This window comes from Phaseolus vulgaris, chromosome 1 (assembly GCF_051622355.1).
Source record: "Phaseolus vulgaris cultivar YP4 chromosome 1, ASM5162235v1, whole genome shotgun sequence".
NCBI classification, from domain to species: Eukaryota; Viridiplantae; Streptophyta; class Magnoliopsida; order Fabales; family Fabaceae; genus Phaseolus; species Phaseolus vulgaris.
Genome location: NC_143498.1, coordinates 45,468,683 through 45,491,768, shown reverse-complemented (window position 1 = coordinate 45,491,768; position 23,086 = coordinate 45,468,683). Strand labels below are relative to the sequence as shown.

The 23,086-nt window shown below is 30.6% G+C and overlaps 3 protein-coding genes across 3 annotated transcripts; 1 reads left to right on the top strand and 2 right to left on the bottom strand.

The window, feature by feature from the left end:
• Nucleotides 1-6,212: 6,212 nt before the first annotated feature.
• LOC150029658 (uncharacterized) lies at nt 6,213-7,142 on the bottom strand. The gene is made up of 3 exons (XM_090296867.1): nt 6,876-7,142; nt 6,586-6,792; nt 6,213-6,503 (listed from the first exon to the last, which is right to left on the bottom strand). The coding sequence occupies exons 1-3, from the start codon at nt 7,140-7,142 to the stop codon at nt 6,213-6,215; spliced, it is 765 nt and encodes a 254-aa protein (XP_090152993.1).
• A 7,238-nt stretch (nt 7,143-14,380) lies between these two features.
• Nucleotides 14,381-19,036, bottom strand: LOC137814302 (uncharacterized). The gene is made up of 13 exons (XM_068616957.2): nt 18,813-19,036; nt 18,007-18,181; nt 17,790-17,873; nt 17,444-17,685; nt 17,018-17,225; nt 16,868-16,947; nt 16,563-16,647; nt 16,277-16,408; nt 16,071-16,184; nt 15,917-15,967; nt 15,505-15,589; nt 14,614-14,670; nt 14,381-14,488 (listed from the first exon to the last, which is right to left on the bottom strand). The coding sequence occupies exons 1-13, from the start codon at nt 19,034-19,036 to the stop codon at nt 14,394-14,396; spliced, it is 1,632 nt and encodes a 543-aa protein (XP_068473058.1). The 3' UTR covers nt 14,381-14,393.
• A 1,727-nt stretch (nt 19,037-20,763) lies between these two features.
• Nucleotides 20,764-22,838, top strand: NOP10 (nucleolar RNA-binding Nop10p family protein). Its single transcript, XM_068616956.2, has 4 exons — nt 20,764-20,890; nt 20,992-21,064; nt 21,354-21,396; nt 22,496-22,838. Exons 2-4 carry the CDS (start codon nt 21,011-21,013, stop codon nt 22,591-22,593), a joined length of 195 nt encoding a protein of 64 aa, XP_068473057.1. The 5' UTR covers nt 20,764-20,890; nt 20,992-21,010; the 3' UTR covers nt 22,594-22,838.
• The last annotated feature ends 248 nt before the right edge of the window (nt 22,839-23,086 follow it).

Sequence of the window (23,086 nt, the reverse complement as noted above, 5' to 3'; positions counted from 1 at the left end):
CCTGATCCTTTCTGTTGGATTCGCTGGTAATCTTTGGATCAGGTGTTAGTCTCTTGTAGGACTTACTTAGTACGGGTTTTTCGGAAGATGTTGTTTGTTGAATATTCTTAATGTGTAGATCCATGTGAGATCTATGTGATCGTTTTATTGTTGAGATTTGAAGAAGATTGAATAATTTGAGAAATTGATCATGTAACTTGGTTTTCTCTTTTGATTTAATTGTGTATATTATAAAATTTTATTTTCACTAGCTTACCCTTGCTTTTCTTGTTGTGTTTGAACTGCGATGACTGTACTACGTACACGAGCAGATGATCTTACAGGTGTTTGAGGATCTAAAGAGCTTTAGGGTGTTGATTTTGAAACTTATATTGTAAATATTTGTATTTTTATGTGTCCTAATTATGTATTAGAAATGTTTTGAAAAACTGTATGCTTGTATAAAAATATGTAGAACCTGTATTTTAATAGTTAGATGTTATTTTTCGGGGTGTTACATTTCTAGTCTCAAAACAAATACATTATTTTTAAGTATATGATTTATTTTAGTTATATATTTATTATTTCATATAAATAAAATAATTATTTCTAGTTTATCTTTATTATTGTATTTAATTTCTTAATATCTTGTCGACTGAGTTTTTATATTATGTTTACTTCTTTATTCAATAATTTAATTTTAATAGATATAACGATTTCGTTGAAAATTATCATTTCACTATCTTTTTTATTATAATTTTAAATCCCTACAATATAATTTACTTACTAATATATCATAATCACTGTTTTTAATTCTAGAGATGAAAATAATAAATTTATTAAATAAAAAATAAATATTATTTTATTAAAATATAGTTATCTATACAAAACTATATGTCAATTGAAATTACAATAACAAATTTTTTATTATATTACACCTAATCTATCTAAGTCAATTTTATGTATATAAAAAAGAGATGATAAGTGTTCTTATAGGGTTTGGAAACAAACAATTTTTTTTTTCTCTGTTCGACGTTTCAGTCTTTTATTTGGGTTTGGACTTTCGGTTACATTGTTCACGTTATTTGGATTTGGATTTGAAAATAATTTGTGGACTCTCTTATTGTGTTAGATCAACTGACTCTCGGTCGTTAGTCTTAGTGTCAACTCTCGAATAGATGTGTGTACCTGTAAGAGTATGTGGTGATAAAGCCATAATCTATTTTCATTAATTATGAGATAAAATTCATTCTACTTACTTCTTAGACCACAACACAATTAAGTTTTTACCTTTTGTACCTAATATTCATTAAACATATCCCAATGTTTATACCTATTCAATGAGTTTTGCTATAATATTTTACTATTTAATTAATTAATTATTTTTTATTTGATTTTCAGTCTTATTGACTTTTCAATTTTGGCCAATTTTTCGACCATTTCGATCTATACAATACATTAACTGAAATTGCAATAATGTTTTTTTTAATTATATTGACAAATGTTTATTTAAGGTTATTTTAGGCTTGCCTATATGAAATTTGAAAAACAAAAACTCATCGCTTTCCGTTGAAATTACAACAACTGAAATTTTATTATATTAGTACTTTTTCTGTTTAAGATTATTTTAGTCCTATCACACTATGAAATTTCAAAACTAAAAAACAACTTCACTTTTCCATACACATTTATAAATATAGGAAAAGGTGGAGAAAACCCTTTCTACCTTTCCTATTTTGCTTAACACCAAATCAAAAAATACCATTTTAAAAAAATGTCACTTGAAATTATAATACCAAATTTCTTATAATATTGACACTTGCTCTATTTAAGGTTATTTTAGTTTTTACCATTGAAAACAAACAAAATAACTCTTTAAATTTCTATAGTCTGTTATTTATGTGTTTGACAGTATGGATATAGGAAAAAGTGATGAAAACTCTTTTTTATCTTCACTGATTTTTTAACATTAAATTAAACATAATTTTTTTGAAAAGATTGATAAAAGAAGAAACAAGACAATTAAAAAAAATATTGCAACAAAATAAAAGTAAAGAGAATAGATGTTGAAGTCTTCTTCTTGTTTAACAAATGAACTTGTATTCAAGTATATTTTTCGAACTCGTCCGATTTTAACAAAAAATTCTATTGGATATGAATATGAATATTTGATAATATATAATTTTTTTAATTGATTACAATAATGAAGATGTATACATTCTCATCTGTAATATCCTTGTACTTGTTTTAATATTTATTCATGTTTTCATATTTATTTTCTGTTCTAAATTATTAAAATATATTCAACTTATTAAGTAATTAAAAAATTTATATTAATTTTTCATTGATTTTTAATTTTATAACTTATTTTTAGGTTATAATTTGATTATTTGTTATAATTATTTAACATTTATCCAATTATTATTTGATATTTTCATTTAATATTTAGATAATTACAATTTTTTTTATATTTTTATTAAATAAAATAAAGTATATTTTTTTACATTAAATACTCATAATATCATATTTATTTCAGTGTAATCTTTATTCTTTTATATATATAAAAAAGTAATATTTAAAATAAGATGACACAAATACTACAATGGATATGACTGCATCTATTATCCCATGAGAAGAGATGAAAAATAAAATAGAGATAAATTTTTACTTTAATAATGAATGTGAGATAGTTAAATTTGCACATGCACACTCCATCCTCTTGCCACCATTATTTTCGTTCAAAAGATTTTTTTTTCATATGGCACAAGGTATTTAAATCCATTGTATTTATGGATAAAATAAAAACATCTCTTGTGAGTAATTCTTTATTTACAAAAAATAGATAAAATATAGTATTTTTTTCATATTTTTTATAACTTGATTCTATTATCTATTGGCATAATCTCAGCAGGTTCTTTTAGGCATTAGATAAAAAACATTTTTATTTTCTTTATTTTTTTTACTCTATGTTTCTATAACATGATTTTGTTAAATATCATGTGATAAAATTTATCTTGATATTATATAAATATACTATCTCTTTTTTCATCTTTATTTTTATTTTCACATTTGTATAACCTAACTTTATTATTTATTAACACCATGGGAATTTTGTTCGGTATTAAATAAAAGACAATCTCTCCTTCCTTTATTTTTATTGCCATGATTCAATAATTTGATTTTATTATTTATAAGGATCGAGCATTTTGATAATTGTTTTTTTCTTTTATTTTTATTGACATGGTTTTATAATGTTAGATATTTCAATTGAAGATTAAAAAAAACATTTACTAATTTGAGCAAATTTATTAAGTATTAGATAAAAGGAAAAAGTTTATTTATTTTATTTATTGACGTGTTTCTATAACATGATTTTGTTATATATATGCATCATGTGAGCAAAATTAGTTGGGTACTATATAAAATATAGTACTTTTTTATATATTTATATAAGACGATTTTGTTATATATATGCATCGAATGAGCAAATTTAGTTGGTATTAGATATATAAGATAACATATACTTCTTTTAGCAAATTTTTTAACTATACGCATAAAATTTTTCCTGCATTCTTTAACTATACATAAAAAGATTTTAATTATAACAATTTATTTTTTACAAAACGTATATAGGTTATGATTTTCAATATAAAATCGTGATTTATTTATATACAAATCTATTTATTTGGAATCTACGATTTTCAAATTAAAATTATATTTTCCATGTACAATTTTTTGTATATATTTTTTTTTTTCAGTTTGCACTAAATTTGTATATATTGAATACGAAATTTTTGAAATTTAACAAAATCGTATAGGACACACTAGTGCAGATAAGTAAAACAAATGCGGACTATTTTAAATTTACAAATGCGGTCATAGAACTGCATTTGATCAACACGCATTTGTAAATATGGAATTTACAAATGCGGTCCTATGACCGCATTCATAAATCACATTTACAAATGCGGTTACCTAAAACAACCGCATTTGTATATTATTCTGAATTAGGGGTTTGGGGTTTAGGATTTATGAATGCGGTCTTGGTAAACACTGCATTCATAAATCACTATTTACAAATGCGGTCATTTACCAAGACCGCATTTGTAAATAGTGCTTTTTTTTTTTGTACATCCTGTTTTGTGCAGAAACCATATATTTAAATAACCTGCATAATGATCAAACCCAGCCAGACAAATACAAAAATGTAGTAACCAATTGAAATCATCAAAATGTACATTTACAAGTGATCAAATTACATATAATAAAACCACTAATATTGTTTACTTATGCTAGAGTTATAAAAATTAATGAAGTATGTGGACCAAGAATCTCTAACATATGAAATGCCTTCCTCACTCATTGGTGTTTCTTTTGTGAATAACTGCATTGCAAAGTTGACATAAATTAGTTTCTAGATATATATATATGTTCAAGAATTATAAAAATGATTTAACATATACCTCCTTCCAACCAGTTTTAACACCTAGTCTTATAATGGTAATCATCCATTGCATAATGTAATAGCCACACTCATAGCTTCCTGGTTGTTTATTACACTATATAATTCAATAAAAAGTAATATGTTAGTATATTGATAAACAATGATAATAGAGAAAGAAAAAAATTACAAACCTTTACTCTTATGTAGTTCAAATTATTTGAACTGGATCGACCTTTTAGGATGTTATATCCACGCCATGAACTGGTTAATACAAAAAACCTCGTTAGTAGATGGTTAATTAGTAACATATACAAAGTTAAGTTTATACTATACTTACGTATCAATGATATCCTTAAATTTTGTGGGCATCTTCTTGTGTAGGGAACAGAACCACACAGCAGTCTTATCAACCATTGATAAGACAAGTAACTGCCAATGATGCCTATATGATCATTGAAAAGAGTTAGTAAATATTTAAAACATGAAATAATAATAATTGATGACATATAATTAAACTTACTCATTAATGTAAGGGCATAAATAAATTTGTTTTTCCTCTTTTTCCAGGATGTTAGTGATGTATGCTTGAGTCTCAGTTGAGTTTGGTCCAACGGGATTAGTATATGCAGGATCTACGAATCCATACATATTTTCCTTCCCCTCAGTGATACAGACTCTATGCAAAAACCTACAAGTTTTTAGTTAAAACATAATCAATAATAATTTAACATAAAGTAAATTGAATAATAGGTAAAGATACTTACATCATAAAAAATTGAATTATACTTATATTGAGCTCCTGTTTTCCATATATAAATTCTGATAAATCTGTGTTGTAAATCATCAGTGGCAGTTCAGTGTTGATTTGAAAAAATGTATTATCCCACGGAACTGGAAAAGGATCATTGCCAATCTGACTAGCAATGAGACGTAGGGAAGCCATAGGATCGTCAACTGGAACCTCACGCTTCTTTTTCGGACTTGGTGGCTGAAAAGGTTCCTACAAGATAAACAACATTTGTATTAAATTATATGTAATATATAAATATAAATAAAAAATAATATAATGAAACGAAATTATTACATGAGGTTCGGGCATAGATCGAATGAGCTCTCTGGGCCAGGCAACGAATGTCTGAAATGCATCGGCCACAGTGGTTACCTCATCAGAAGGTAGTGGAACACGAGCATCAGGAAATCGTACTTTTTCAACTGTTACCTTCGCCACATCAGGGGAGAGAGGAACGTTATGTAAGGTGGTGGCGTTTTTATAGACTTTTCCAAGTGCCACCACCCGAGGAAGTTTGCCGCCCACTACCAGTAGCTCACAATCCTCTGTCTGCCCATTGATATCATCCCCTGATGTTGGAGGAGCCGCACAACTCCCCTTTGTGCTCTTGGGAGTGGGACTAACAAGGGGTTCAATCGGCTCAGCACAAACTTGTTGCGATAGAAACTCTTGTCGCATTCGATCATTCTCCTTTTTCATCTCCAGCCACATCAAATCAGTCTCCTTTCTCATCTCCTCCATTATTTCTTCACGTAACTTAGTCTTCATTTGAGTTTCCTTCTTGGAGGAGGAGGATGGCTGTCGTTCTGAAACTCCAAAATAAAGTTTAATTCCGACCCCTTGTCCAGCAGCACGAACACGACCAGAGTGTTCAGGTCGTCCAATTGCTTCAACCAGGATATCGTGACGACCTTCAGCAACAAATGTACCGTCGGATTCCAAGGAATCCTGCAAGAGTACACAAAAATCATATTTTCAATCATTAATATAATTAATGCTTTAAAAAAATTGAAAATAACAAAAATAACTTACAATTTTTTCGATTATAACCCCGGATTGCTCGGAACTTGGTGCACCCGACTTTTTAATTCGGGCCCTCTTCCATTTTTCATGGCGAAAAGGTGGTGGAGGAGAAGTGACCCCTGTTTCCACATTCTCAGAATACGTCCCCTGTTGAGATTTCTCCTTTTCCACCATCAGTGTTTGCTCAAGTTTTCTATACCCCGAACGAGACATAACGTGCGGGGTAAGATTCTTCAAAGCTATCTCTTGAGCTTTCTTCCGACGATCCTGTCATAATTGAAATAAACAAACTGAAGTAAATAAGATAAACTTATTAATGTTATATAAACAAAAAAGTTACTTCACTTACCATCCAAGCCTCATTTTCACGGCTTTCTCTAAAAAGACGCCATGTCTCTTCATCAATATGTTGGTACTTTAAACATGGATTTTCGTCTTTAAGGTCGCCAAAAATGTATCTCGAAGTCAGTCTTGACTTAAAGGTACGAAATTTAAGTGCGATATTGGATAATATCTTTGATCGAAGCGGTTCCACATCAGGAATGTCAAAGTTTGCCTAGAAAATAACATTATCAAATTAAAATTAATTAATCAATATTAAAAAGCATTATATGATAACAATAATAATGTAAAGCTTACCAGAACATCCTCCCATAGCATGTTCCGATCAACCTCTGAAACCTCATCCCATGAATTAATCAAAATGGAGAGCCTCTCACGAGAAACAACTCCAAGATAGCTCATAAACTCATCTGCCTTAGGACCAAAAGCCACTCCAGTGTTGACGTCAATGTCAACATGTGTCTTCTCACCAGCAGCACGTCTCAATGCAAGACGCTTCAATCTAGTAGGTCCTCTACTGCCTCGTCCAGATCGAGGTCTGTCTGGAGTCTGGTCGTCATCCATGTCTCTGTTAAAAAAATTAGGTAACAAACATTAGTTAATGTGCATCGAATTAAAATCATATAAAAATAATACAAAAAATTCTAAATGTTTATTTACATGTTACATGTGGGTTGAATGTTTATATGTAAATTCCTTCACTATGGTCTTTACGGGTTGCATGTACATCATCAAGTACATCGTCATCTTTATTAGTTATCATTGGTGTGAATGAACGAGTTTCGCCATATTCAATATCATCTATGGCTTCCCCTTGTTTTTTCCCGTGTAAAACGACATACCAATGTTCTGACGTAGGATCTTTCACATAGAAAACCTGAGATGCTTGTTGAACCATTATAAATAGCTCATCTCGATACCCTATCTTTCGAAAGTCCACTAGTGTGAATCCTGATTCATCAATTTTAACCCCACTTTTATTATCAACCCATTTACACTTGAAAACTGGAACGGAAAACTTAGTGTAGTCAATCTCCCATATCTCTTCTATAAACCCATAGTATGCCATTGATCCAAGTACTGGATTTGTATCTTTCGAAGTCGAAAACTGCATTGACTCGGCTTCAAGAGTAACACCAGAATTTTGAACTGTACTCTTTTCATCCAGGGACTTCGTGTAAAATATACAATTATTCACTTCGTACGCTGTACATGAGATGACATCAAACTTCAATCCAGCAGCCAACCAAGTCAAGGTCTCTGATGCCGTTGAATCCTTGAACACCTCATCTTTAAACCAAGGCATGAAAGTTCTATTATGTTCCATCAAGACCCATTTCTCTGCTTGTCTTGGGTTATTTGCCTTCACAATGGCTTTATGAGCTTCTATGTAAGGTACAACTTCATCTGTGTTATTCAATATGTACAAATGTGCTTGCAAGACTTCTGATCGGGATTTGCTTACAATATTCACACCACGTAAACATTTACTTGTAGAACGCCTGTGGTGCCATGAATTAGCTGGAACACCTATTGGATTTGCTTTTGTCATGTACTCTGAACAAAATTCAATACTTTCTTCAGCTATGTACCTTTCAATCATTGAAGCCTCTGGACGATAATGATTTTTCACATAACCTTTCAAAATTTTCATATACCGCTCAACAGGATACATCCATCTTAAGTACACTGGTTCACACAATCTAACCTCTCTTACCAGATGCACCACTAGATGAACCATGATGTCAAAAAAAGACGGAGGAAAAAACATTTCCAATTCACACAAGATAACAACAATTTCATTTTGAAGTTCATCTAGTTTTGAGGGATCAGTGACTTTACAACAGATGGAAGAGAAGAATGAGCACAAACGGGTTATGGTGTGTCTAACATTTTTTGGTAAGATCCCACGGATAGCTACCGGCAACAACTGTTGTATCAAGATGTGACAATCATGAGACTTCAACCCAATTAACTTCAAATCTTGCATTGACACTAGACTCTTCACATTTGAGGAATGTCCTTGTGGCACTTTCACACCCTTTAGACATTGACAAAAACTAATTTTTTCATCTTTTGACATTGTGTAACAGGCTGGGGGCAAATATGTACGCTTACCCATTTGTATGGGTGCCAACTCGCCGCGTATGTTCATCTCAATCAAATCTAAACGAGCATTTAGACCATCCTTCGTCTTCCCGTTAATGTTAAGAAGTGTACCAATTAAGCTATCACACACATTCTTCTCAACATGCATTACATCTATACAATGTCTGACTTCTAACCTCGACCAGTACGGAAGATCAAAGAAGATTGATTTCTTCTTCCAAATATTTGTCACAGATGACTTTTTTTTGGACTTGCCGAAGGTGTGGTCTATGTTATTTACCTTTTCGTAAACCTCAACACCGGTTAATGGAGTTGGTGGACCACTACCCTCTTGGTGTCCATTAAAGGCTTTTTTCAACCTCCGGTAAGGATGATGACTTCTAAGAAACCTCCGATGCCGAAGATATACTGTTTTCCTTCCATGTTTCAATTGTTGAGAAGCAGTGTCTTCTTCGCATATTGGACACGCTTTGTGACCCTTAACACTATAACCTGATAAGTTACCATATGCCGGAAAGTCATTGATGGTGCAAAATAACATGGCATGAAGCTTGAAAGTTTCATTAGCAAATCCGTCAAATACTTCGACACCCTGGTCCCACATTAACTTCAAATCTTCAATTAGGGGACTTAGATAAACATCAATATCATTCCCTGGTTGTTTCGGACCGGATATCATCATAGACAACATCATGTATTTTCGCTTCATGCACAATCCAGGAGGTAAGTTGTAAATAACTAGTAATATAGGCCATGAACTGTGATTTGTACTCATATTACCAAACGGATTCATTCCGTCTGTAGCTAAACCAAGTCGGATATTTCTTGATTCTTTACCAAATTCTGGAAAGTCATCATCAAATTTCTTCCATTGAATAGAATCAGCTGGATGTCGGTACATGCCATCGCATTTCCTCTCATCTGCATGCCATCTAAGATTCTTAGCATCGTCTGGGTTTGCAAACAAACGCTTCATCCTTGGAATGATGGGAAGATACCACATAACCTTCATTGGGGGTCCATGCTTTTCCATGTCATCAATAGAATCATCATCTTTTTGTTTCAACTTATAACGTGATAACCCACACCTCGGACAACTTTTCAATAATTCAAAATCTTTCCGGTATAATATACAATCATTAGGACATGCATGTATCTTTTTGTACTCCATACCCATTGGACAAAGAATCTTTTTTGCCTCGTAATTACGATTAGGTAGACTATTTCCCTCTGGAAGCATATCCTTCAACAGCTGGAGCAATTCTGTGAAGCTTTTATCAATCCATCCGTTTATTGCCTTCAAATTCATCAATCTTAACACCGCCGACAACCGTGTGAAGTTAGTTCATCAATCTTTACTATGACCGCAGTTGTAATTCATTTTAATTGATTTACAAATGCGGTCTTACCCTAGAACCGCATTTGTAAATCAATTTAATTACAAAAATGTCACCGCATTGTTTACAAATACGTTTAAACGCAAAGCCGCACTAAATAAATGGTCGTTGTTTTCAAATTTTGTACTAGTGACATTTACGATTTCTTTCAAATTAAATCGTATTTCATATGTAAGGTTTACTAAATTGTAAAATTAAAAAAAAATCTACTTCTTTATTAAAAACTCAAAGTAAAATTATACCAGTTTAAAAAATATCCTATTTTTCTTATATATATGTTGGCAAATTTCATCAAATGATTTCATTTTATATACCTTTCAACTTCATATAAGCCGTGAGCTTCTCACTAAAGATACAACAATATCCCTTTTCACAATTTTATTCCTATATGATACCAATTATTTGTCTGAAAAGATACTTCCAGTAATTAAAAAAATAAACTATTAAATGTTTTGCTTCCGCAATTATATCAACAAATGTTACTTATGTTATTTAAATTCTTGAGTTAGGTTTTACAAGCAATTTTTTTTCACTGGAGCCTAAGTCAACTTTCATGTCTCTAATGTTATTTTTTTTTAAAATAATACAATATATATTGTCATGGCAAGGCATAATAAACATAAGCAAGAACACCATTTATTATTTGTAACAAAGTGTTATATATTTGAAAAACTATAGTGAGTATTAAATATACATAAGTATGACGGTTAATTAAAATCCATTTTCTTTTATAAAAACTTTATTGTTAGGTATTATTATGCAACTTTGACATTTCAGCTAGGCTGACACCTCAAGTAACAACAATAATTTGTCATCACATGAAAAAAAGTATTATTAAAAAAAAAATACAAAAATATGGAGAGACAGACCAAAACTCATATGTTAAAAAACGATATATAGGTAAACTATACATATTCATAAAGAATTCTAAGAACATACTAGATGAAAACCTATTATACCAATGAAATGATTCTCTATGGATAAATCCTAAATTAGTCAACTTATTTGCACACGCATTTCCTTCACGAAAAATACGAATAACCCTAAACCTAATTTTCCCACAGTAATTAAGACAAGTATTCAATCGATTACGAAACATTAGTCCTAGCATCAAACGCAATACAACCAAGGTAGAATCACATTCAAGCCAGACATTAGTAAGCCCCATCTTTTGAGCTTCCTCCATAGCATGTATAACTCCATAAAACTCACCAACTATAGCGGTCTGAACTTCAAGAAACACAGAGAAAACACCAATAAACTCCCCTGTACTCCCACGGAAAATACCTCCACAAGTAGTAAGATCATGATATCCCCAACAACCCCATCAATGTTAATTTTAACCCAACATGGTGAAGGAAATTTTCATCTAACAGAAAGAGGACGAAGAACTTTACCACTACAAGTATTAATATCAAAAGACTTAATCACGTTGAAATTTGCCATATCATTCTTCATTGAAGCTTTAGACGAATTTCCTACTACACAAAATAAATCTTTAATTATCGAAATAGCCCTATAAATGTCAATCTTATCCTGAAATCTAGCATAATTCCTCATAAGCCATATCATCCAAATAAAAAAAGTTATCACAACAAGCTTAATCAATTTAACCAAAGGACTACCATCAATCTTAATAAAAGAAAGAAGATTATCCTTATTAGAGAAATGAGAAGTAAGAGAAATCTGTCGAACCCAACTCCAAATATGTAAAGCATTAGAACATTCAAAAAATAAATGTTGAATAGATTCCTCATGCTTTTCACAGAGCGTACACATAGAACATATATGCAAACCTTTATTCTGAATATGTTGATATGTAGAAAGTTGCCCATGAAAAACTTTATAAAGTACTAGAGTTTTGGAAGACAGAATAGATGAAGACCAAATGAATTTACCCCAACCACAAAGAACTCGTGGTTCCAAGAAAAAAGTGATAGCCGATTTAAGAATGAAACGACCAGACTCATCTAGAATCCAATTAGGAATATCTTGTTCCTCCCTAACCATGATATGATTAAAAACATGAGGCATCTACTGTAAAGACAAGTGAATATTCCAATCACAACCTGTCCAAAACTGAGAGTTTGTATCTGGAATGTTGACACCATCAGATAACCCTGCAATATTTGCTAAAGAAGTAGTAGAACACCATTTATCATTCCAGAAATTAATAAAAGTACATGTACCAACCGTCCAAGAAGTATAATCAAGTATAGTAAAATAAAACTGTTTAATTTCAGATCAAAGAGATGAAATTAAGATCCATCTAAGCTAACATCAATTGATTATATAAACAACAACTTCCATGTCTTCAATGTCATTTGTTGGGAACACTAGTGCAGAAAAACAGTTCAACAACAACCTTACAACACTAGTTCAGAATTAAACATTGTTCATTAAAACACGATGACATTTTTTAAATTAAAACAAACCTATAGATAGCGGTTCACGGTAAAACCACTATTTATAGTTATGACACGTCGTCTATGAGCCTCACATAGACAACGGTTATCATAAAAGCACAATCTATTTTTTCGAATTTCAGCATAAATAACGGTTATTAGTAAGAATTATTATCTATGTGTTTTTTATTTTACCCTAACTAGAGTTTACCTTACTTACCCTCTCATCACTTTCGTTTTTGTTCTCTCCCGCGCTCTTGTCAACCTCGCTCTTTGTGCACCTTGCTTCTTTGGACCTTGCTTTCATTTCTCTTTGTAAGCTCTTATTTTATTCCTCGTTGTATGTTGTTCCTCCATTCCTCTATTCATCTCTTGCTCATATTTTATGAATACGTTACTTTATAGATTATTAGAGTAAAAAAAATTAATAATTAATTTTGGGATTTATAATTAAAATTATTTTAATTATATAATTAAGATTATTAAAATTTAATAATTAATATTAGGGTTTATAAATAGATTAATATGATTTTATAAAAATTTAGGATTTATAATTAATATTATTTTAGTTAATGATATAATTATTAATAATAAAATATAAATTAATATTAGGGTATTTAATTATTAATAAAGTATGACCACCGCACGATCAAATCTGTGTATAATATTTAAACGTCTAGTAACAATGTTTATTCTATTAATCAGGGCATGACGTGGATATAACATACTTAAAGGTCAATCTAGTGAAAATTATCAAAAGTTGACATGGTTGAACCTAAAAGTTTGTAATTTTCTGTATTCCTCTCTTCATTGTTTGTCAAAATATCAATATTAACTTTAAATTAAATTGTAGTGTAATAAACAACTGGGAGGGCATGAATGTGACTACTACGTTATGAATAGATGACTACCATTATATAAGAATATATATATTCAAAGAAATTGAGAGCATGTAATAATATTAGTTATTCTTTATAATAAAAATATATGTACTTTAACACTAATTTGAACTTATTTTGTATTGTAGTATTTTACAGATGCTCAACCACTACATTTAGAAGCAATGGACTATGTGAGAAATGCTTGGGCCACATACTTCATTAATTTCTATAATAACTTTATGATAGCTAATTAATAGTATACAGGTTTAAGTAATATACCATGCTTCTAATGTATAGGAAATTAGATAGATAGGAATATATATTGGTGTTTGTAATTTATTTATCAATATATATATATATATAATTTGATTGTTTGAAAAAATGTGTATCTTTCTGAATTTGTATCTAGTTGGGTTTTTAAATGAACAGGTTAATAAGAGGAGAAAAACATATATAATAATTTAAACTAAAAAAATACCATAATAGATCGTAGTCTATACCCTTTTCTGGTATACTTTGACTTTATTTGTTGTGAACTATAGTTGATGGTTCGTCAAAATAATCGCCATCTATGGTGCCTTATAGACTACAGTTGTGAATTGTCATTATAAATCGAAAGTATAGATAGACTACGATTTGAAAATCGTTGTCTAAAAGCTTTAAAAGTCACTTTTTAAGAATTTTTTTGCACTAGTGGAATAATGCTTTGTTATCATTGATGTAAATGCATAAAGATATTATATGCATGATTTCTATTTGTTTACAAAGTGTTCATGTTGGATAAGTTATATTAAATAAGAGATTTACATTTCTATAGGTTTGGTAACTAACTAAACTTATGAGATTCGTCTAAACCAACTTAAGAGGAATCAATTGTATCTACAAACAACATATTTCTTACCTTTTTGAACCATCAATCATGTATCCATGTTGAGGTTTTCAAGAAACAAATGAAATTTTGGAATAAGAGCAAAAATTACAATAAACACAAAAAATGGTTAATATAGACTTGAGTTATTGTTTCTATTCTGAATTAGTGGGTAGATCATCAAACTTTTTAGTTGTGCTTGCAATTGAATCAGAAGCCTCAGATATTTCAGATGTTTCAGAATCACCATCTACATGTTAATCAAGATAATTGAACAAGAGTTAGTGTTACAAGTAAATAAACAAACAAAAAAAAATGTATACAATGAGCAACATAAGCAAACAAATTTAAAAGAATAAAAGGAAGTGAATATACCAAAGAGGGACTTGATGGATGGCTTCTTTACTTTCGAACTTTTCTTCCTTAATTCAGCTGCAAAGTAGGAGAAAAGATAAAACAAAATTAAAAAAATAATAATATTATCATGTAACACATTCTTTATATAGACATACACACCCATTCAAATTTTTATTTAATTTTCAATATGAATAATAAATTTGTGTTCTACATCACTTCTCGAAAATTCCTATAAATTCATTGGTATAAATTATTATTGACATACAACTTCAACATGTTTTAACAAAAGAAAAACATCGATAGATTAGATTAGCTTATAACTTCGTCAAGTCATGCATATGACAATATTATTTGAATACTTTACTTATATTTATTATTAAAGTGACAAATCATTATTGAGTTTTTTTATGTTTACATAAAAAGAAATCTGAGAGAAAGAAAAAAAAATTAAAATCAATGAAAAAATTTCTCTAGTTTAATAAATAAGTCCAAAAGAAAAATGAATTCAAATTTCGCTAACTTCACAAAAGCAGGAAAAAATATTAAAACAAAATTATTGTTATTTACTTTAATATAAATTTGAAGTGAGATTAATACTTTAAAATTATTAAAACTTCTCTCACCCAAAATAACACGACTTGGTCTCAACATCTACCGAAAGTTACATGTGTACATTTGAAAATAATATTTTCATTTATATTAGGATTTTCAAATTTCTAATATATTTCTCGCTATTATTTAGAATTAATATTATCATAAATTTGCAAATAGATATATAAATAGAAACAAAAATTAATTTCAAAAGTACACAGATGAAACAAAATAAAAATAAAAATAAAAATAAAATAAAAAATTATTCTAACGAACATTATCAACATTTAGAAGGAAATGTGCAAAAAAAAGACGTACTCATCCCAGGAACTTGATAGTCGTTGACAATTTCAAAGTTTTTGTATGTGTATCCCACAAAATTCAAGTCTTTAGATGAAAGCATCTGTACCATCAAATTAAATAGGTCAAATAAGAATGAAAACAGAAAAATGTGTAAGATAAATTAATAAATTAAAAGTTGTAAACACCAACATCAACTATATACATAAGGTAACAAAATATACCAAAATATATGGATAAATTTTTCCAAGAAGAAAGTGAGAGGAATAAACTTGAATTAGATAATTATACTATAACTTTTTTAAAAACACAATACTATTGTGTTTTAATATTTTTTTTATCAAAAAATGTGGTATTTATACTTAATTTTTATTATAATTCTCAAGAGAATTTTAAGAAAAATGTAAAAAATAATAAAATGTTGTAATACCTTCCTCCATGGACCGCCAGCTCTTGCTGATGATTGAGCCTGGTGGTCAGACTACAAAAGTGATAAAGATAGAATAAGAATAATTTATCAATGTGACTAACATTAAATCAATTGCAAACGTAGAATAAGAAATACTTTGAAACATTTTAAATACCTCATCAAACTTTTCAAAATTTTGAGTGTCTAACTCATCGTTGACCTCGGGAATAAATGCAGCTTCCATTTGATACAATCTTTCCCATTCAACACCATTGAAAAATGGATGAACCTAAAGAAACAACACAATAGGAAGGTAATTTTTATATCAAAAAGTCTACACAACATATTTAAGAATGTTGAAAATGACACACCATACAATACCTTTATTTCTTCTGCACCATTTGAGCCCAGTCTCTGGCTCACATTACATAAAAGCTTACTTATAAGATCTTTAGCTTCTATAGTTAACCTTGCTTCTTCAGGAAACTTTAAATGAGATCTCCAATTTACTATCTACACAAAATAGGGAGTTAGCTAAATGTATTGAGCAATACAACATATAAACTTGTTGAACTATCATCATCTTCATAATAGAGATGGTTAAAGTAAATCAAATAAAAAACATAACAATAGAATTAACTTGTAAATATTTTTATAATAATGTTACCTTCCTACATGTTGACATTGGATCATCAGAATAAAAAGGCGGATATCCCACCAACATTTCATACATAATAGCACCAAGTGACCACCTGGAAATTTTATCATGACAAACATCATTGTATCAAAATAAAACATCTAATTCACCAAATATACTAGAAAGTCTAAAGTAAACAAATTATGTTACTTGAAACATGTCTTAGAAAGAATCACTACTATTGAATGCAACAAAAATATGCTTGTGTGTTAGATGTGTCATAAAAGAAAAATGAAATTAATTTGAATCTTATCATTCACAAGCATATAACTCACCAATCACATTCCATTCCATAGCCTTTCTTTAATAAAACTTCTGGAGCAATATAGTCTGGTGTACCGACAGTAGAATAAGCCTGCAACATTTATACATTCACATTTACAAGCACACACATAAGAAAATCCACATAGTAGTTTTGAACTTACAAGTGTCCTCCTATTCTTTTGCCAATGTTGCAATTGTTCTTGTTGTGTGCGTCCAGATTCATCATTTTGTACAACTCCATTTGTATTTTGACCAGTGGAAAAATCCGTTTCTTCAAGTGTACTACAGTCTAATGGTTTACATAATCCAAAATCAGACAGTCTCAAGTGTCCATATTTATCAAGTAATAAGTTATCAGGCTTAATATCCCTGCAATGTGCCATATTATGAAGATCAGTTTATATAATGTAAAATCAACCCAAGTTATATCATATTTTAGCAATCACAATAATACTTACTCTTAAGAATGTTTTGTAGATCAATTTATTTTAGGTTGACTACCACCTAGGTCTACATGGTATAATTAACTATAACACAATAGTAGAATGCAAGATTAATACCTAGTAGATAACCAATTTCATACATACCTATGTATATAATTGCGTTTATGTATTGATTCAATAGCTAGAACTGTTTCTCCCACATAAAATCTGGCTTCATCTTCAGTCAAGGTATCCTTTCTCATGAGGAGAGTCATCATATCCCCACCAGGTAGATATTCCATAATAAGATATAAATACTCATCATCTTGGAAAGAACAATAAAGTTTAACTATGCAATTGCTGTCAACCTCTGCAAGGAGATTCCTCTCAGCTCTAACATGTTCTACCTAAAATAATTAACAAATTTAAAGTGTGATAACTCCATTAGCCTTTAACATGAAAATTAATCTTTTGTAAACTAACATATGTAGCTAGACAAATGATTGTCAACCTGGCCTCTACGAAGCATCTCTGATTTCTTTAGCTTTTTCATTGCATATACATGATCTGTAGCCTTTTCCTTACAAACTCTGACCTAAAACAATTTTAAGTTGTAGGTAAAAGTAGAATCATTGATGGTCATAAGCATAAATAGATTTAAAAACTAAGAAAACAAGTAGTAATCACATCACATTAACTTGTATCATACACAAAAAGCACAAACATACCTCCCCAAATGCACCTTTTCCAATCATGGTCAATAACTCAAAATCATCGACACCCATCTTATGTCTTTGAAGACGCATATATTCTGTTTCCTTTTTCTCTAAAAATTTAAGTAGGTTATTTTGATCTTCCTCAGATACATCAGCATCAGCCAACTTCTTTTCCAAGATGGTTCGACTGTAATATGTAAAGTATTAAAAGTGTTTCCAACATATTTGTTTATCCAACCATCATAACTCAAATTAATATCATACACAATATTTTTAACATAATTTAACTAAATAGTAAGAAAAAACTTATCACTCTTCAATTCATCTCAACTTACACTCCAAAGAAAATTCATGAAACTAATTAATATCCCACAATAATAATTAATACAACTCCACTAACTTACATGGATTGCATAGTTAGAATGTGTTGTATTAAGAACCACCAATTAAGATTTACGAAACATTCAAATAAGGATCACCTCCACCAAATTTGAGTCAAACAATATATTACATCTAGAGAAACCTTCTTGATTCTTCATCCTATTCGCATGTTTTCTTATTCAAACTTACACCCTATTTCACATCAACCAGGGTAGTTTGTCCAGAGTTATTAGAAATTAAAGCTAAACTAGGAACACCAATTAATATAATATCTCTTCTTGCACTACAACTAGTATACTAAGTAAACTATAATGCATTAATGGGAAAAAAAGAACATTTATTCTTAAAAATAGATGACAGAATACGCATTAACTCATTTAAAAATCTCACTAACAAGACTAAAATAAAATTATTAATATTAATGAAAAGTAACATACCGTTCTTTCCTTTCCTGAAGGTTCTTCATCTGTTCCTTATAGTGGTTTTCAATGTATTGTTTAGCTGCAGCAACCTTCTGCTTTGTGATATTGGAAAGAGTTGCATCGTCCATAGGCACGGTTGGAGCTTCGTTTCCACCATGAGTATCATCTTTCTTTCTAGTAGAGGCTCTTAATTTATCTCGTGGTTGAAATTTCTGTAACCAACTCCTTGCAGAATCCATTTCCCTCACCAATCACAGTTTCAACCGCTACCCAAAGCAATCATCACTCCTTTTCTTAATAACTTTCAATTCAACAAATTTCAACTATGACAAGCCTGCACATAATTTTTATATCAAATAGCGAAACCACAAGAAAGTAAAAAAATGGTCATAATTGAAGCTTTTGGGAAGGTACAAACGTAAGAAAAAAAAAACAACTCAGTTGAGTGAATCAATATTTGATGGATTAAAAGATTGGGAATGTGAAAAAGTTGAATTTGTTTGAAGAAGCTGATAATTCGGATTACCATCTAATTAATAGTTATAATTATGTAAAATTGGCAAGAGAGAGGATCCAATAATGTCGGGGTACATCATTATGACTTGGCTCCTATCATAACATCATATAATAATTATTATCACCACTTATTGTAAAAATATCACCTATTTTAGGAACTTCAACAAAATATTAAAATGTCAAAGAGTTCTTCAAATCTTAGTATTAAATATTCAAAGAGAACATTTTATTGAACAATAACACCTAAATGATCCTCTAAAATTATCTCACACTCTTTAAATACTTTATATATTTTTTTTTACATAATATATAAAAAATTGTGTTCACAAAGACATCATAATAGAAATTCCAAGGCTGTTTCTTCCTGCACCTCCCTATATTATTATTTCACCTTCATAAATTTTTATATTTCAAAAAATATCCCTCTGTAATATTTTGGATTACATAATCTAGAAGTTATTTTTCAAATTCGTAATTAGTTTCTGGATTACATAATTCGAAAGCTTTTTTTCAGATGCATGATTAATTTATGGATTATGTAATCCATAAATCTTTTTTAACTTATGGATTACATAATTTAGAAGTCTTTTTTCAAATGCGTGTCCGGATTACGTAATTCGGAAGCTACACTATAAGGGTCACACAAAAAAGATAAAAAAGTATTTTCATGTGTATGAGGGTGACAGAAGAACCTAGTGCAAGAAGAAACAATCAAATTCCAATCCCAACCACGGTAACATTACATGAATTATCCAACTCAAATAATTATCAAAATACAAGATTAAAGAGAATAGTGGGAGTGAGAAGACAAAAAAGAAAGTGTGAACATAAAGGGCTATTCCATATTAGGCTTCTTCTTCCTGCACCCCTACAATTTTCTTCCTGAACCCCCACAATTTTCTAAATTCTGAAAGTGACCTTAATCTTTTATTTGAAAAAGGACATTGTGGTTACCGGAAATAGGGATCTGAGAGTGTGCTACGGATTCATCAATCCGGAACTGAATATTTTTTTTTCCAGATGAGGGGGTGTTCTGAATCCGGAAGCCCAATTCTGTTACAGATTCGTGGATCCAGAATGCTTTTTTTGAATTACGGATTTATGAATCTGAAATGCATATTTCTGTTATGGATTGGTGGATCTGGAATTTTTTTTTGAATGATGGATTTTTGAATGTGAAATACATATTTTGAATTACGGATTGGTAGATCCAAAATTTTACCAGAAGTGTCAATCCGAAATATTTCCAGATTTCATAATCAATAATGCAAGAAAATAAATACAGTTCAAGTGAATTTTAGGATTTTTAAAAAATAATAGGGACAATTTAGTCTTTGCAAAACATTGTGGGGTGCAGAAAGAAAAGTGTAGGGGTGTAGGAAGAAACTGCCTCCATATTAGCAAAATGGCCCATAACCAATAAAAAGGGCCTTAACCTAAATGAAAGGCCCATTATCGTTGAAACAAAGCAACTGGTGTAGACCAGAAAACCTTAAAACCCTTTCCTCGCCTCCATCGCAGGTTTATTTCTTTACGTTCGGCTGAGTTTATTTTTGTTGTTGTTCATTCTCGATCAGGTATGTTTCTGATAACCCTAGACTGATTGTTGTTTCCAATTTCTGTTATCAACACGTGCTCTGGTTTCTAGCTTTATTGTTATCTGATTCGGTTTTTGCAGGGTTAAGTTATCAGTGACAATGTATCTTCAGTTTTACATAAACGACAATGGTGACAAAGTCTACACCACTAAGGTAAGTTTTGTATTTGGTTCTGAAGATTGTATTTATCAAACATTCAATAATGGAGCGACAATATTTATTCTCTCGTGTTTCTTTAACCCTCTTGACTCAATCTGAAATGAATCATTGAAAGGCTGTTTCAGCCCTAGCTCAGTTTAACGCACTGCTTCTTTTCCTATGTTTTAATTTCTTCGTGTTATGATTTCCTGCAATGAAATTGCATCCTCACGGGTTATTGGCAACAAGCCAAAATCTTGGTGGTTATCACTGTTTTGAAGTGTGTTGTTTTTCTTTTTTGCAGAAAGAGTCGCCGGTAGGGCTAGCTACACAATCTGCCCATCCAGGTATTTTGCTCTGCTTACTGCAGTTTCTTGACATATATGAGTTCTTTCTAATTATGCTATAATAATTGCTTGTGAATTCAAAAGAAAACCTATTGTCCCTCTCTGTGCAATTTCTTTGCAATTTCTGTGTTGATACTAAAATGCACTGTGGACCGTAACATTGTTATAGTTTGTATTTTTTTATTTGGGGGCTTTTTTTTCACTTCTCTTCTATTTGCGTAGATAATTTTCTGAAACGGGTTGGCTTGGATTCTATGGATTAATGGGTTTATTATTCTCATTGAAAATTGGGGTTTGTACCTAGGGCATTTGACAGTTTGTGTTTTAATTTTAGAGGATCTGCTCTGTCAACAACGACAGATAAAGGGTTTTGGCATTGCATTCAATCTGTGTTTCTTGGTGTTTATTAAAGAAATGCTTGTGTTTTCTCTGGCAGCTCGTCTTCTAGAGTTTAGTTGTTAAATTGGGATCAAGACTTTTCTTGGTTGTGTGGTAATTGCCTTTTTAGAGATCGTCTTTGTCAAATCCTTAGCGAGATTGGCATGCTTTGCTGCTTGATTTTGATCCTTGTTTTCTTTTGTCCCCTTTTCACCTTTTGGTCTTTTTTCCCTGAAGGATTTTTCATCTTTATAAGGGAAAAAAGTTAAAGGTGGAAAAAAAGTAACACCATCAGCCTCGTCGTTTTTCCGAAAGTGCCGAGTTATCTTGATATGCATGTTGGATGTAACATTGGATGAAAGTAATTGACTGAGAAACATATCATTGTGGCTGTTTGATTAAGAACTTCTATAGTGTGGAACTTGGTAGCATAGGGCTAATTTACTACAAAAAAATGTTTTCTATTTTGATTCATGTTTGTTACTTTTATTTAAAAAGCCACCTAGTACTTTGTTTCCTATTTTCAGCAGTCAAACAACTTATTATTTTCATTGCTCACTGTATAATATTTTAAAGATCTGCTTTTTGCACAGTTTGGATTTTGTCATTGGCATAAGGCATACTTGTCACTCTCAAATACATGTGAAATGTTATTTATAAATTATAATTCTCTCCATTTTCTGTACCTGTTTATGATTTTTGTGGTTTTCCCAAAATGCAGCTCGGTTTTCACCCGATGATAAATATTCGAGGCAGAGAGTTCTTCTGAAGAAGCGTTTTGGATTGTTACCAACCCAGCAGCCACCTCTAAAGTACTGACTGATTTTGAAGCTCCAATTTTTAAGTGTCTTTTCTGTGCTTAGCCGTGTTTTGTGTACTAGTGTAGTGCCGATGCCTGGTGTCTAGTGATTGAGCCATTTATATTGTTTTGAACCAATTATGTCAAATATGGCTCACGTATTACTTACTGTATTAGAATGAAGTTTCAAATGTTGAAATGCACTAAAGGATTTTGAGTTCTGTTGCAGTCAATTTAATATTGTAAAACAAATCATTTGTCTCAACGCATGGGGTGGTTGCCAGCTTTCAAAACGAGATAAAAGTGCAGCTAGATGAAACCAGCTACTTGAATCAACAAAGAACGAATGAAATTTTTATCTGTGCAAATATGTTTACACGTATTTTCCTTTTTCCAATTAAGAAACGTAAGAGAAAGAACTGAGTTATTATTAACACAGGTAATTTGATGGGGATAAATGAATTATAAAAACAGATATTAATGTATGTCAAGGGACTATATGCTTTTTAAAAA

Bases quoted from the DNA above. Each gene is read 5' to 3' on its own strand.
- LOC150029658 (XM_090296867.1), bottom strand. From the start codon at position 7,142: ATGGATGACGACCAGACTCCAGACAGACCTCGATCTGGACGAGGCAGT. The intron at 6,793-6,875 runs GTAAGCTTTACA...GTTATTTTCTAG, and splicing joins TGCTATGGGAGGATGTTCTG to GCAAACTTTGACATTCCTGA. The intron at 6,504-6,585 runs GTAAGTGAAGTA...CAATTATGACAG, and splicing joins GTGAAAATGAGGCTTGGATG to GATCGTCGGAAGAAAGCTCA.
- LOC137814302 (XM_068616957.2), bottom strand. From the start codon at position 19,036: ATGGATTCTGCAAGGAGTTGGTTACAGAAATTTCAACCACGAGATAAA. The intron at 16,648-16,867 runs GTGAGTTATATG...TAAAATTTCCAG, and splicing joins TATGGAATGGAATGTGATTG to GTGGTCACTTGGTGCTATTA. The intron at 15,968-16,070 runs GTATTTAAAATG...TCACTTTTGTAG, and splicing joins ATTTTGAAAAGTTTGATGAG to TCTGACCACCAGGCTCAATC.
- NOP10 (XM_068616956.2), top strand. From the start codon at position 21,011: ATGTATCTTCAGTTTTACATAAACGACAATGGTGACAAAGTCTACACC. The intron at 21,065-21,353 runs GTAAGTTTTGTA...TCTTTTTTGCAG, and splicing joins ACAAAGTCTACACCACTAAG to AAAGAGTCGCCGGTAGGGCT. The intron at 21,397-22,495 runs GTATTTTGCTCT...CCCAAAATGCAG, and splicing joins TACACAATCTGCCCATCCAG to CTCGGTTTTCACCCGATGAT.